At 44.4% G+C, this 15933-nt stretch overlaps 1 protein-coding gene across 6 annotated transcripts in view; it reads left to right on the forward strand.

Annotated features, from left to right (window-relative positions):
- The window catches only part of ABLIM3 (actin binding LIM protein family member 3), a 103010-nt gene that overhangs the window by 25040 nt on the left and 62037 nt on the right, over positions 1–15933 (forward strand). For all 6 annotated transcript variants that reach the window (XM_033096116.1, XM_033096115.1, XM_033096117.1 and 3 more), the window contains exon 3: positions 15099–15236. In XM_033096116.1, the coding sequence (XP_032952007.1) occupies positions 15099–15236 (138 nt within the window). The remainder of the gene's footprint in view (positions 1–15098; positions 15237–15933) is intronic.

Raw genomic sequence — 15933 nt, forward strand, 5'->3', positions numbered from 1 at the left:
GCCGCTGACCTAGAAAGGATATGAGATAGAAGGGCCACTGTGGTAGTCCAGGTGAGAGATGCTTCTCGCTGGGACAGGGCTAGTGGAGATGGAGAGAAAAGGCTAAATTTTAGAACAGAAGAACCATGTGCCCGAGCTGCGTGAATTAAATGTATGTTTAATCTATCTGTGTTCAGGACATTATTCCATTGCCAGTTGACCTTTTAAAACATTTGTGAAGGTTGGCAAACACATCGGGATCGGGGAAAATATACTGGATAATACCCAGAAGAACGTTAGTAGGTTATCTATGACAGCACTTTTGATATGCATTCATATCAGACGTCAGGATTGCTAAAATTGCCATCTCCGTGCCAAAGATTGTGTGAGCCTTCTAGTCCCTAACCCACCTTCCCAGCCTTTAGTGAACAAAAGACTCTCCCTAGGAGCTTGTTTACAATTTAAAGTCTGATTCAATGATAGGTCTGCGGCAGGGCCCAGGGATCTGCACTTTGACAGTGCACGCCTCCTCCCCAGGTGACTCAGAAGCCGGTGAGAAACACTCGTGCAGCAAAAAGCACCATCACGAAGGGATTGGTTCCCGTTTCACTTCTGCTAATCCACCAGTCCTTCTCACCCCCTCTTCCTTGGCCCATCTCCAGAGTGGCTCCAGGAAGGCTTCCCTGACTGCTGGGATGCTCCCATAGCACAGCACCCTCGGTTCCATAGACCGCCTGCAGCAACAAGTGACTACGAGTGGCTTAAACATTTAGACACGTCGATTTCACAGAACAGAAAGTCCAAAGAGCGGCAGATCCAAGGCAGGTTAATTCAGAGGCTCAGCATCAGCCTAAGCACCTGGATTCTTTCCGGCTCAGATGGCTCCCCTTAGAGTCCCTCATGGGCAGCAGGGCTGCATTCCCAGCATCCCAGATGGACAGCAACCTCCAGAGGCTGAAAAGAGCGAAGAACTGCCCCCCCTCCCCTCCCCTTGTGTCTCATTGGCCAGGAGTACATCACATGGTGCCTTTGCCGAAGTCAATCAAGTGGCAAAGAATGAGATTGTTAGAATCAGTCTCACCAATGAAGATGCCCTCCCCAAGTGTGGGAAAGGCCACAACCTTTCCTGAAAGACATGGCTGCTCAGGGGACCATAAACAAGAATGGGTTCCGTCCGAGAGAGAGGCTGTTAGCAGACGACGAGATGAAGGGCTGCTGGGAAGGCAGCAGGAGCGCCCGCTACCATGCTCCTCTCCTTGCACTTTCCCCGCCACTTGCCCTGCTGCAGTGTGAGCACATGAGCGCAGGCATGTGTTCACCGTGTCGTCCCTGTGTCCCCAGCTAGATGCTGTGGGTCACGTTAGAAGTCCAGCATGAAGTAGTCCTAGAATATGTGTTTAATTTAAATTGATAGCAGATTGTGAGTTAGATGGAAAGCTGTGTTCAATTAGAACATAAAGTAGTTGCTTGCACGTGATAAAACCCCAACTCAAGCGAACTCATTTTTTTAGAAAGGGACCATCCTATATTGGTTAGTATCATTGGAAAGTTCAGAAGTGCTGGGGCTTCAGGCCCATCTGGATCCACAGACTCAAACGATGCATTCAGGAACCTGTTCATTCTTTCTTTCCATCTGTAGTAGGCTCTCTCAACGTGGGGGGCAGGATGGCACCAGACATCCCAGACTACCTCCTCCCAGATGGCTTCTCTAAGAGCTGCTGTAGAGAAACCCCAGAGAGGACTAGGTCATGTGCCTGACAATCACATGGAAAGGGGGTTGGGGTTCTCTGATTGGCCAGGCCTCGGCTACTTTCGCATCCTGTATTGGAATAGGGTCAGCCCACCCAAACCCCGTGGAATGGGTTCCCCACGGGAAAGAGAGGTTCTCTTGCCAGGAGAAGCAGAGAGCAGATGCTGAACAGGCAAAACAACAGATGTCCACTGCATTTATGGATGGAAACAAAAAAAAAAGCTGTTTACAGGGCATTATACGTGGGCTAAACAATAATTGAGGTCTACTTGCTGATATACACAGAAAGTAAACATATTCCCCTACTCCCCCAGACTATACAAATTCAGTTTGAAACTGAATGATGCTTTGTTTCCTAAAGATAAAAAAGCAACTTTCGTCTTTTGATTTTGGGGGGGAGGATCTTTTTTTATAAAATCTTTTATTTCAAATGGAAGTGTACTCTTCATCTTTCCTCCTATTTTAGTCTTTTTATTCTTTTTCTTGGTTCCTTATCATGTCTTGACTTCTTCATTCCACATACCATATATCAAAAACCTACTAAAAATATTAAAATGCCATCTCTCCTTGGTGTTTTCCCCAATTGTTTTTCTTTCTTCCTCTTCCCCTTCCCCACCAGATATGATTCAAAAAAAACCTTAGTACTCCGTGTTTAGACCTCTCTGATTCCTTTACCAAATTCTACCTTAGACTGTAGCATTAAGGGCTATATTTTCATCATTCGTGATTTGGCAAGTATGAATTGAGTGCTTACTAGTACCTAGTATTGGGTTCAGCATTACAGATACAATAAAAAACAATCTCCCTTCATCCATCTTGGAATTCCTTTGGAGTAGGAGATGTTTATTTTATCTTTGCATATCTACAATATTAGCTTCATTTTATTATTATTGTTATTATTATCATTATTATTATAGCAAATTTTGGCAAAGCACTTACAATATACCAAACAATGTGCTAGGTGCTTTATGTATATTACTTCTACTCCTTCCAAAACTTCTGACAGGTAAATATCCCCATTTTACAGATGGGGAAACTAAGACTCAGTGACACCGCACCTTGCTCAATCTCATACAGCCTGTGAGAAGAAGAGTCTAGATTTGAACCCATATTTGACAGGTTCCATAGCCTATTCTCTCTCCAGCTCACAGAACTTACTCCATAAATATCCCTAGAGGGGTGGCCAGTTAGCTCAGTTGGTTAGAGCACGGTGCAAGATCTTAACAAGGTTGCCGGTTCGATCCCCACATGGGCCACTGTGAGCTGTGCCCTCCACAACTAGATGGAAACAACTACTTGACTTGTAGCTGATGGGTCCTGGAAAAACACACTTAAAATAAATAAAAGTTAAAAAAAAAAAATACCCCTAGAGCAATGAAAATTGGCTTCTGTTTTTCTGTGAAGTTAAAGTTCTGATCCACCACCTTGCATGTTGAATGCAGGATGTGGACTCTGAGTTGTGAATTCTGTAGTGAGGATAAATCTGCCAGGGCCCTCTCTTCATCCTAATTCCTTTTGTGGCCACTGGCAGGTATCGTTGAGGCTACATCCATTTGTCCCCAACCCACACAGCCATAATTTCAAATGCATCTCTTTGAAGGGCCTTGGGCCCTGTTTTCTTCATTTCTTTAAAACTGTGAGGCTTGTTATAATACATCAGGGACATCACATAGAACTTTCTAGAGTGATGAAAGTGTTTTGTTTCTGTGCTATCCAGTGCCACTAGCCACATGTGGCTATTGAGTATTTGAAACATGGTTAGGGTGACTGAGGAACTGAATTTTAAATTTTATTTAATATTAGTTAATTTTCATTTAAATAGCCACATATGACTCATGGCTACATTCTGTTCACCTCTGATCTTATACATATTATTGGGTTGCAAACAACAGTTTTTCATGAAATGGCATTAAAGTACTACAGTGGAATGTCATAGAAAAAATATCAGAACATATCATGTGTACTAAGAGTAAGTTTTGTTTGTGAAACTTTTGTTTCACATATTTATGTCCTGGATTATTTTGCAAAATTAATTTCTTCCACTGGGTCATGGTCCAAAAAAAGTTTGAAAGCCTCTGCCTGTCCCTGGGTAATATCACTGAGACCTTGAGAGTGACACACTTATATGGTGTTCTCTTATCCAGCCTGCGGCTTTGTAAGACCTCATTTCAGGAGTGTTGTGTTCTTCCAGATCCTACAGGCAGGCGGTAAGCATGTGACTTCTCTCAGATGGTAATTGGAAGTGACTTTGTGGTCATCTGTCAGGATGCAGAGATCCCAAACTGGTGGCTCACAGGCAGAATCCAGCCTCCAGAGATCACAACCCCAGTCCCTGCAAGGCCTTTTTCGGACCTTGAGGTGTTTTTGCAGGACAATCCGTTGGGGCCCAGTAGCTTCCTTCCCTTGAGGTGGGCCAGTCTCACCAGTCTGGTCCCTTTTGGTTGATTTTTCCACTGATATTACTTGCCTGGCCCCTGAAAGTATTTTGTGTTGCAACCATGTTTAATGTGCATAGAATATCAGATCTGAAAGCAAGCTGAAAGATCACAGAATGCAACCTTTTACTTTACGGATGGGAAAACAGTGACCCAGAAATGGGGAGTGCCCTGCCTGAAGCCTCACAAAAAGTTAACGGCAGAGTAAAGACTAGAAGGAACTGTTCCCTTTCAGGAAACAGGGAAGAACCAGATATCAACAGAAATCTTAGTAAGACAAAGGAGAGAAGAAGGAAAGGAAGGAGGGAGGGAGGAGAGGAAGGAGATGGGAGGTAGTGGAATGCTGGTAAACTCTCCTCTCAGCCCTGGCCCAGCGAGGGGACCAGCTGGCAGGTCAGATCTCTGTGAGGGGGCCGCTAGTGCACAGATCTCTGTGAGGGGGCCGCTAGTGCACAGATCTCTGTGCGGGGGCCGCTAGTGCACAGATCTCTGTGAGGGGACCGCTAGTGCACAGATCTCTGTGAGGGGGCCGCTAGTGCACAGATCTCTGTGAGGGGACCGCTAGCGCGGTATAATCACCTATTGTGGTAGGAGCCTCCAGTGAGTGGCTGACTGACTAAGAGGCATCGAGGTGAGCCCCGCAGAACTTTGAGCAATGATTGGACAATCACTTGAAACACCAAGGAGGGGGCCTCCAGCTGACTTCTGCTCTCTGAGAATTCAGGCGGCTTGGGAAGGCCTGGGAATTCCCTGACTTGTGTCACCTCCACCTCATTTTGACCTGCTGTCAGGCAAACACCCGTGATCTGACAGGAGGTGTTTTCCTGCTGGTCCTGGCATGGCCAGCGTGATGGGGACCCTGAGCCGTTCTTCCCCCCTCACTCAGCCTCAGGGCTGCATCCGTAAAGGTGGGAATGTGGCTGACATGGCAAAGAAGGTGCCCTGATTGCTCCCTTGAGGAGAGAGGGGGTCACATGTAGGTGGCAGGCCAGGCCCTACCCCACATCAGTCAGTCGTAGCATCTCAAGTGGCTCTAGGCAGGGATCACAGCCCCCGTGCCTGCAAAGCACCTGGCGTGCAGGAGAAAAGTTGGTCAGGGCTAAGGCCAAAGGAAGAGGCAGGAACCCTGGTGATCTGGACGGACTGAAAAACAAACACCAGGCCACCCAAAGAAAGCATGTCTGGGAGCCACATCCAATGCCAGCAACCCCTGTCTCGGGGATTTCCCTGAATGGCCACCAGGTCATCGCGTGTTTGCATTGCATGCAGGTTTGCAGCAGAATCGGTATAACCTGGTGCTTGTAATGTATAATCTGGAATCAATATAACCTAAAGCCATTTCATTTCAAGAAAGGGTTCATAGCTTTAAAAAGAAAAAAAGAAATGGAAACCTCTAGACGAGATGTTTGCTATATGCGCTCCACTCTGATACTTGAAAACTTGTAAGTCAAGGGGAGCCTGGGTGACAGCTGATGCTCTTGGATATCCCCCCAACATATCAGAGCTTGATGACCTGCCAGAGTCTCAGGAAGCAAACATTGTATAAGTATTAAAACCTCTGGCTCAGAGGCCAGGAGACTGAGTCACTCCCAGCACACAGACAATTGCTGGCTTCCTGAAGTTCCTCTATTTCTAGCATGGTTTCCAGGGCCCCAGACGAAACCCAAATAGTATTTTTCAGATAAGCTATAGAGGTGCTGGAAAGGGTGCCCCAAGGCACGCCGAGGGTGAGGCAGTCCCATTCTCCCTGTGGGGGATACTCAGGGAGGCCCTCCTTTTTCCCTCAGGATACCCTGGGCAGCGGAAGGCCCTGCTGGGGAGGTCCGGTAGGAGAGGGAGGGGAGGAGAGAAAACTAAGCCTCTCCTAGACCTCCTGAAGCCTGTCTGAACCCCAGCTCTAAAAGTTACATATGGTGTGACTTCAGGCAAATTAATTAACCTGTTTGTGCTTCAGATCCCCCGTGTCTAAAATAGGGATCATATGGTATCTGCCTCATGGAGCTGTTGTGAGAATTAAATGAAACAATAGGTACAAAGCACGGACTTAGCACAGAGCCTGGCACATAGTAATTGCCCAATTAACATTCGCTATTTTCACTTGTACAGCTCCTGTAAGGTGCTATCTGGAGGCTTTGTAAAGATAGTGAGTGACACAGCAGTGACAAGAGAATTGGTGTTGATTGACAGGAGCCACTGCAAAGTAGAAAAAGTACTAAGGCTGGCAGATACCCTGGGGATTTCCCCTTTCTCCATCAAATCTTGTCTATTCCTTGACCATTTTTACGCAGCTCTGTATATCATATTCTTAAAAGGCCTTGACCAACTGTAGCAAGATGATATTTTTGAAATATTTCATTGGTATTTCCCTCACCCACCCCTCTTGCCTCCTTCCCTCTATTCAGTGAGTGAGGCCTCAGGGCCCCGACTGGCAGCAGAAGACAGAGATAAAAGGGGTCACTTCCTGGCTTTTGAGTTTCTAAAGTCTGTGCCCTCAGAACAAGAAGGATTTATTACAAAGCTAAATATTCTGGAGAAAGCATAAATTAGAGGAAGCAGAAAGGGCTCCTTTACCCCCAGCTAACAAAAATGATTCCCTGGCCCAGAGGTGGGGAGGAGCAACTCAGAGAAAGAAATGAGAACATGGTCTATTTGAGTCCTTAGAAAGACACAACCCCAGTGAACAGCAGAGGGGCCGGGAGAGTGGGGCAAACTGGCTGAAACTTAGTTTCTGCTTGTCTTGAAATAGAAACCAAGTTGAGTTATAAGAAAGACATGAGGTTTTGTTATTTAAATAATCCTAACCTTTCATTGATTGTAATCAGAAGTATACAGTTGTTTTTTTACATTGTAAGATTAATATAGAAATAAGTGAAAAGTGAATGCTCTGACATTGTATCTGGACCAGCTTTCTGAATTTGCCAAATGAATAACAAGTATGCAGTTCTCCTGTTATCAGATGACTTCACTAACAAGTGACGAATACATCCTTTCTTTCGTGGATGGCAATTCAGGCCTCCTTGCCCAGGACACCCACTGTGATACCCATTTGGGTCTAGATCCTTCCTGCTGTAGTTAGAGCATGGCAGCTGGCTGTCAGGCAAGAGCAGTCTGTCTCTGGCCAAGAGCGTGCTGTTCTGACACATGTCCGGACAACACATTTCTGGAGAAGGCGGCACAAGCCATGTTGCCAGCTACACGCCATGACCATGGAACAGGCTAACGAGTCTGGCAGAGAGAGAGAGGCTGTGGAGGAGTTTCTGCTGCAGCAAAGGCTCTGCAATATCGTCTTGGGTGACAGACTGTGTTACTGACCTGCTGACACGGGAAACTGGGGCCAGGCCAGGGCCATCTGTGCAGGGAACAGGGATTCCCAGGGTATTCCTACCTCTGCTTTGCTGCAGCTGCCAGCACCTGCAGAGCCTGCCTCTCTCAGAGACCAAGCAGGCACACCTGTCAGGCTGTACCTGTCCACGCCAGGGAAGCTACCCAAGGCTGACATCCCTGGGCTCTGGCGGGCAGCAGTCACGGCTTCTTCATTATCTGCCTTAGATGCTGAGTTAGTGTTCCCAGTTTCCTGGTCTGTACTCTGTTACCCTCCATCATTATTCTTAAATCTTTGTGAAATTTATATATATATATATACACACACACACACACACTTTAAATTGGCTAGATAACGGATGGATGAAAAATCCATCTACTGTTTTCTTTCTACTGTTGGCAGAAAAATGAGACATCCCTTTCAGCCTCTCCCAAGCCCAGTTCCTTGCTAGAGACACCACTCTTGTAGTTGTGTGTGGCAGGCAGTGGGACTTAGTGGTGAGCACGCAGGTTCTAGAGTCAGACGGCCTGGGTTCAGACCCTCCCTCTGCCATTTACTAACTGTGTAACCGCAGACAAGTAACTTCAGCTCTCTGGGCCTCAGTTTCCTTATCTGTAAAATAAGGATAATAATAATATCCCCTCGTGAGTCATAGAAACCCAATGAAATTACATATGTAAATTGCTGAGCACAATTCCTGACAGAGTAACCACTATCTAAATTCTATGTCTTATCCTTCCAGACCTTTCCTTATGCATTTACCCCCTCCTATTTCTTCCTGCATGGCTTCATTAAATTTGGCTATGCTTCTGCATCTTGGAACACTGACCCCCAGCCCACCTACTCTAAGGCCGAACCTCAGCATGACTCCAGCTCTATGGTAATGCAGTCTTTTGTGAATTCTCTCTCACCTTTCCCTGATCCTGGGGCTTTGTACCAGCCCAGCCCACCCTCTAGGTTTGCTCTCTCTTTCATCCTGTTATTCTAGAACAGACGCCCTCATGCACGGATGCAAGCAGAAGTTGCTGTGTGAGCTCAGGTGAATCCTTTCTCCCTCTGGGCCTCAGCTTTCTCATACTTTAAGGGATGCTATTGGACTTGTATTATTCCTCTTTTATTTCTTCATCAAGTACTTACTGAGCACTGATTCTATGCCGGGTACTAAGGGTGCATTGGCAAACAAGACAAACACGGTCCCTGCCCCGTGTTGTTCTCAATCTAGTGTGTGGATAACCTCCCACTTCCTTCCTGCTCTAAAAGTCTGGTTTTAGGTATTCACACCCTGAACATAGATATAATGACACGAGATGCCACATGCATGATCCTTAGGGGTTACCAAAAGCAGCTCTCACAATCTCCCTATCGGAGTTTTCAGAACAAATTACTCACTTATTCTAAGTAAGCACACACGTGACAAACATGCAAACCTGTCCCCCTGGAAACAGCAGATGTGCCCAAAATACACTGCCCCAGGATAACATAAATCCTAGCCTCTCATTCCCACAACAGGAAACACCCAATTTACGCATCGCTCTGCAGGATATATCAGAAATATGTCAGCCACCCACCTCTGTAGCGCACAGAAACCCATAAACAGAGGCGCAGAGATAGGGGAAGAAAGATGATGCTGCTTAAGGTGATGAATGCGCCGTAGCCAAGGGTTTTATCCTAGACAATCAGCAAGGAGGGAAAACTGGAAAACCTTTGCCTAGGCTGGGCTGGTCCAAAAATGGATATGACAGTGTTCCAGCCAAGCTCCGTGGCAAGTGCTAGGGCTCATTTAGCAAGAATTCCTACACTGCCTTGGAGGTGGGGATGCATGGCTTCAGAGATCCTTTAATTTAATTATCACTTATATTTTAGCCCAAGTTACATGCCAAGCGGTGTACTAAGCACTTTTATATAATTTAAGTAATGTAATGCTCACAAATGACCTGAGTTATTCCCGCTCTAGGGATGCTCAAACTGAAACGGGTGCCAGGCACCTAACTCGCTCGAGGTTGCATAGCCAGCAAGCGGCAGGGGTGGACCACAAACCCAGCTCTCCTGACTCAGCGTCCACACCACTAACCTCTGTCTGCACTTGTGACCCCTTCCGGTACAGGGTCCCATTTCTCTGTGCTCTTATGACAAGAAACAGGATCAGTGTCATGGGGCCTACTTCAACTCCAAAGTCAAACACAAGGCCCTGTTGGTAACTACCTGATACTCTTATATACAGACCCCACCCGAACCTTTCAGGCAGACGGCTTGCTACCTGCGAGCGGCCTGGATCCACACTTGGGTCTCTTCCCGGGGGGCCTATGGAATCCCTGTGAACACACCCAGAGTACTTTGGGCTCTAATGAAGCGCTGAGGAAGCTGACTTGCGACAGCTGCTGCACCGGCTTGTTTTCCTGGGCCCCGGGGTTTTGCGAGCTCATTGCTGAATCGGTTGATTCTCTGCTTGATGTTTCACTGTTCAACCAGAAACCCCACTGTTTTTATTACACTTCCAGCCAATTATTCACAGTTGTTATACTGTCTCCAAATCAGTTTTGTCACTCTTTTAATTATACCCCAGCATAATATAGGTGCTTCTACCTTTTAAAGGCCACTTAAAGACAACTCTATTTGAATGAAGGAACATTTTTATCTACAAGGTCAAGTGACCGTCAGGAAAGGAAAAAATATTGTGCAGACACCACATCAGTAAAGAGAACATACCTTAGGTCATGTTGTTTATGAGAGGAAGCATGCGTTTATCTGCTTTTAAAAGTTATTAATAAATCTGATAACATAAAACCGTCTAGTTTAAAAGGGAGACCAATTAGCGGAGAGAAGAGAGTGTGGAGGGAGAGAATGAACCTCAGAAAAAGACTTACAGAGCCAGAATCAGTTTTTAATTGGAGGGAATTTTATAAATCATTGTGTCCAAGCTCCTCACTGACTCAAGTGGGAATTGAGGCCAGAAGTTAGACGATTTGCCCAAGACTACAAAACTGGGAGACAGCAGAAAGGGAATCAGAATCCAGACTTACCCCAGCGCTACTACCAGAGAGAAACCCAGAAGATGAAGAACAGAGAGAGAGAGGAACCACCAGGTGGGGGAAGTGGACGCTGACTTCACCTCTTGCTGAGTTCAACTCACGTGCTCCTTCTAACTCACCAGGAGGCCAGTCAGCTACCCCTTCCAGTACTGTTGTTGTGCTCCAACAATTTTAAATGATCTTTGTAGCACTTGGGAAGAGCTTTACTTGCATATTTTATTTACGGAATTAAGATGTATTTGCTTTAAGTATGCTCAAGATGAGGTATGTGTATACAAAAGGACAATGTTTCAGAGCCTTAATTTTCAATCTCATAGGCATGGACCATGATTTTCTGCCTTGAAAAATCATACTGACAGCCATTGCTAACTGATTTTTTTGCTTTTGTTGTTGGAAAGATTAAGATTGTTCGGTCTTGCAGTGCCTGAAAATTTGTGACTTTGTTTTTAATCAGTATTTATTTCACTGCTCAGAATTTTTTGTTTGCAGATCAAATTTAGGATGGGTGAATGCGTGTGTAATTGGTTCCTATTGTAAATTATTTTTTAAATACTTCTTTAAAACACTTCAGGGATAAAAAAAATATTAATTTACGTCTGAGGTGGCACTTCTGAATTAATTTGTACATGTTATTTTTATGTAAGTAGGTGTCAACAAGGTTTAGTTTCTTGCTGCTTATTCTCAATGCCCAGTGTTCCGTTTGTGAAACTATAAAACTTCGGTGTCCAATGTGGCAGCCACTAACTAGTCCCATGTGGCTATTTAAATGTAAATTTATATTAATTAAAATTAAATCAATTTAAAATGAAGTCCTCCATCACACTAGCCATATTTCAAGTGCCCAATGGCCACACATGGCTCGTGATTATTATATTGGACAGTGTGGATAGAGAACATTTCCATAACTCAGAAAGTCCTATTGGAAAGCACAGCTTACGGACTAGTAACTAGCAATGTCTCTCCTGAATGAGTGCCCTTTATTGGCCAAATAACATTAAACAGAAGCTAGAGACTCCCTACGTGAATTGTAGAAACATATCACATGATTCAGCTGTCTAAACTTTTTAACTTCATAGATTACTTCATAAGAGCAGAGCTAATGTCCTTTGAGGCTTACGGCTGCTCTCAAATGTTGTTCTCAAGGATTAGGAGGTTCCTAAAATATGAGGCAGTTCAAAAATTCATGCGTAAGTCAATTTAGAATTCAAAAAAATGTTTGCCCATAAGACAAATGTTATAAATCATATGACTGAAACTTGGTACTTTCTGAGATAAAAATTAGTGGAAATCATAACCAGCAGGAAATCAAAAATAAAATGTCAGTGTTTCAGGGGGATTATACATTGGTGGGAAGAAATGACACATCTATACACACACAGAATAAGATTAAGTTGATGGTTTAATCAGCCAAGGAGACCGAATCTTATTGGACATGAGGTGGCTTCCAGGGCGGAGCAGATGTGACGTATCTCAGCATAGCTTCCCTTGACCCCTAGAGTTCCTGATGGTACTGTCTGGATAAGGAAAGGTCTTCACATGTCTGAAAGCTCAAATGTTGCTACACCATGGCCCTTTTATGATCAGCACTCTGGAAGAACTCATACCAACAATGCATGCATTTCTGCTTATGGGACTACAAAGGGTAGCAAACAAAGTATACACGTTTTAAGAAAGGAAAAAACTATCAAAATTGCAATACTCAATAGATACCGATAACAAAAGATGAATAAAAGTCACATTTGACTTACGCAATTACAAGAGGTGCTCAATGTGGTTACCATCAGCGTCCAGACACTTCTGATTACGGCGAACTACTGCTTGAGCAACATTGACCAAGTGTCTACTTGTATATATATTTTTTGGCACCCCCGGTATATACAAACATCAGACATTTTGTGGATTTTCAGCCATAGTTAGCATCACGAAAGCAGTACCCTCATCCTGAGGGAAGCAACAAAGTCAGGGCTGAGGACCCATCACTAAATGGCCCAGGAAAGCCCATTTTCCCAATCCATCCTTTCACTGACTTTATGCCTTTTAATATGAGTGGCTCAAAGACTGAATTTTGACCGAAGACCATGATTACAAATTGCTTTCCCCAGAAAATCAAATGAGGAAAAAAATCTAATTGGTCTTACAAGTTGGTTCTTTAGCAATAAGAAAGTTAGAAGAGGTATATGAAAATTTGTGCAGTGACTCTGGAGGGACTTTTGGATACTTTTGAGAACTCTAATTGTTGATGGTGACAATTACACTACTTGTTCTTATTTTCAGACTCACAGCTTTGTTTCCCTCAGCAATAGTAGATCACCTCACTGCTCATATAAACAGGATCTATATTTTTCTCACAAGTTGAAGGGAGAGGGGGGAAATAATATTTTCCGGGGACATTGAGCAGGAATCAGAAAAAGAAGAAAAGGAGACAGAACTACAGACAATGTGTGTGGACATTTTGGGGGTTAGGGAAGAATTGCTCTGAGCTGTGGAGAGGATGTGAAGGTCATGATACCAGTGAATATTTGTGGAGCGTGTAATGCAATTTTTGAAATGCTTTATATGTATTAATCCATTTAATAAGTTAATTCATGATTTAGTTAACTAGCTAACTCACTTAACTTTTGTCTTAAATTAAGACGGGGAAAAAAAGAGTTGAATAAGAGGCACAAACTCCATGAAAGAAAGACTGTGAGAATATGATTCTCGCATTTCAGATAGCAAAGCTGTCAGAAGCAAGTCTTGGGGCTAAAGAAGCAGTTCTTTGCCCTAGAGCACGGGATCCATGTAAGTGGAAGATAATCAAAAGTCCTGCTTTCCTGTTCCTTGTCTTTAAAAAGAGAAAGGTGTAGGAAATCAGTTACAGAGATCATCTCTGAAACTCTGAAGAAAGCTATAGGATAATGTATATAACACCAAATTTTATATTTAGAGATAAGTATTAGATCCCAGGTGTATCAGTCAGGACACGCTATAGTAACAAAAAAATCTTAGAGGCTATGACAACAAAACTTCTTGCTTGCTCATGATAGGTGTTCGCCATGGGTGAGATTGCTCTCTGATTCCTTAGTCAGGGATCCAAGCTGATGCCTCCTGCACACCATATGGGGTCTCACCAGAAGCTGTGCTCTGGGAACGGCAATATGGCAGATCACATACTGGCTCCTAGGGCTTCCAATTGCAAGTGACACACAATTTCCATTTACATTTCATTGCCAAGCAAGTCACCATGTGTAATACTTCATGTGCCTAGAATAAAAGATTCAAATTTCAGTGAACAGACATAACAACTACTACACTAAGTCAAGAACCCTCGAATTAGGTGATCTCTAAGTTCCTTTGAAGTTCAAGTTCCTTTAAGACCAGAGTAACTTATAAGACGCTTATTCAAAGTTTAGTCAGTAAGTCTACATGTCTAAATGAGAGACACCAATTCCTCTTCAATCAGGCGCTCAACTTTATAGCCAGGATAAGAATGAGCCTTCTAATAGAGTAGAGCAGAAGTTTCTGGGCTATTGCTTTACCTTCGAGTGAGAATGGAGGAACTGAGTGATTCTCTCCCTGGCGCCAGGAGGGGCTTCCGACAAGAGAGGACGCATGGTTCCTCGCTGGCAGTTATCTCAATTGAGAAAAGGGTACACAAATGAGGTTGGATCAGACAGCTGCTCACATCCCTTCTAATCCTGAGATTTTGAGTACTAGACAGTGCGTACTGTTATTAAATACCAGATGACCAGACTTTAGAATGGTCAAGCAAAGTATATCTCAGGGAAGGGAGATTTTGAAAAGCAGCCATGAGAAAGTCGAAGCAAGAGAGCAATAGACTCGACAGGCCAGTAGAGCTCTTAACCACCGTCACATGCTGACCGCTGAGCTCCCACGCCCGGTGACTTCAGCCCCGACAGATTTCCACCAACTCTTTTTTCTTAATTATGCACCTTTGATATTTTCTCAATGTTTTGCAAAATGCTGTTCAAGGGCAGCTTTAAGATGAGCCCCCTCGTCAATCTCCTTCCAACCAAAGTGCCTCCCTCCCTTTGTGCCTCTTTTACAGTCTGTGCTGCTATTGACCATGCTCGTTTTATAGATGTGGAAACCGAGGTGCAGACAAGGCTGTCATTTGCTTAACAAAAAAGCCAGTTGGAGGCAAGATCTGCCACCCATTCCGTTGAGACCCATGAGCAATTGCAAGACCTAAATTCCCTTTGAAAAGTGTGGGGCCTGGTTTGGATCCAGAGATCACTCAAGACATGGCATTTCTGGATTGTTTACCTTGAAATACTCTACGGCCTCTTTAATTTGTTTTCATTTGTGAATTTGGCCTCTATTATTACAAGGAAAGTGTATGCTTACTCATACGTGTCTGCCTGCTTCAGGAGATTTATGGACGCCCATCTCACCGCCACGCCCCTTTCTAACGATGCCTTTGACGGGCATATTCAGCCTGATGATGTGTTGAAGGTACTTTGCTAATCATTTCCACCCTTTCTGCTTTTTAATTCCAGTTAAGATCATAAGAATGTCTTATGGCAGGCTTTTTAAAGGAGTGAGGGCCTTTTACACGCTGATCTCTTTGTTTCTTTCTACAGTTCCTTATCAGCAGAGTCCTTACAATCCCAGAGGCAGCTCCAATGTCATCCAGTGCTACCGATGTGGAGACACCTGCAAAGGGGAAGTGGTGCGCGTCCACAATAACCACTTCCACATCAGATGCTTCACCTGTCAAGGTAGGAGGCCCAATTTCCCAACATCCTTGGCCATGCTGTCACTCCCAGGACATGCCACAGAAGTAGGCAGAACAAACACAGGCAGATGAGATACCTGTAAAGGCCTAAAGAGACTTTCCTAGAGCCTGTTATGAGAACTGCACTTGAAGCAATGTGAAGAGGGAAGGAAGAGCGAGAGAAGTGTGGGGAGATGGGGGAGAGAAGGAGCCTGGTGACTCCAGACTGGTAGTGCTGACCCAGAAGGAAAACTGCATTCCTGCAAGTGTCACTTACACCTCTCTAAAGACGCCTGCCTTGTGCCTTTAAATCAATGTGAATGAATGAAAGCACACGCTGTCCTGGTTAAAATTCTGCGTGGCTCTGAGATGAGCACCTGCTCTATAGACGACAGTGTGACAATCCTCACAGGTGAAGTTTAACAACGGAGAAGGTACATCTTGACTTCAGTAAGGTTTGTAATTTGGGAGCAGATGGATGTTGGGTTACCTCTAATTGTTACAGCTTATCTGTGGCGAATTTGTAGAACCCTAGACTTGACGGAGCTAAGAGTTCCTTAAAAGAAGATAGCTACCCTGTTTCCCCAAAAATAGGACCTAGCCGGAAAATCAGCTCTACATCGTCTTTTGGAGCAAAAATTAATAGAAGACCCGGTCTCATAGTGTACTATATAAGACCTGGTCTTATAGTAAAATACATT

This window comes from Rhinolophus ferrumequinum, chromosome 24, assembly GCF_004115265.2.
Source record: "Rhinolophus ferrumequinum isolate MPI-CBG mRhiFer1 chromosome 24, mRhiFer1_v1.p, whole genome shotgun sequence".
NCBI classification, from domain to species: Eukaryota; Metazoa; Chordata; class Mammalia; order Chiroptera; family Rhinolophidae; genus Rhinolophus; species Rhinolophus ferrumequinum.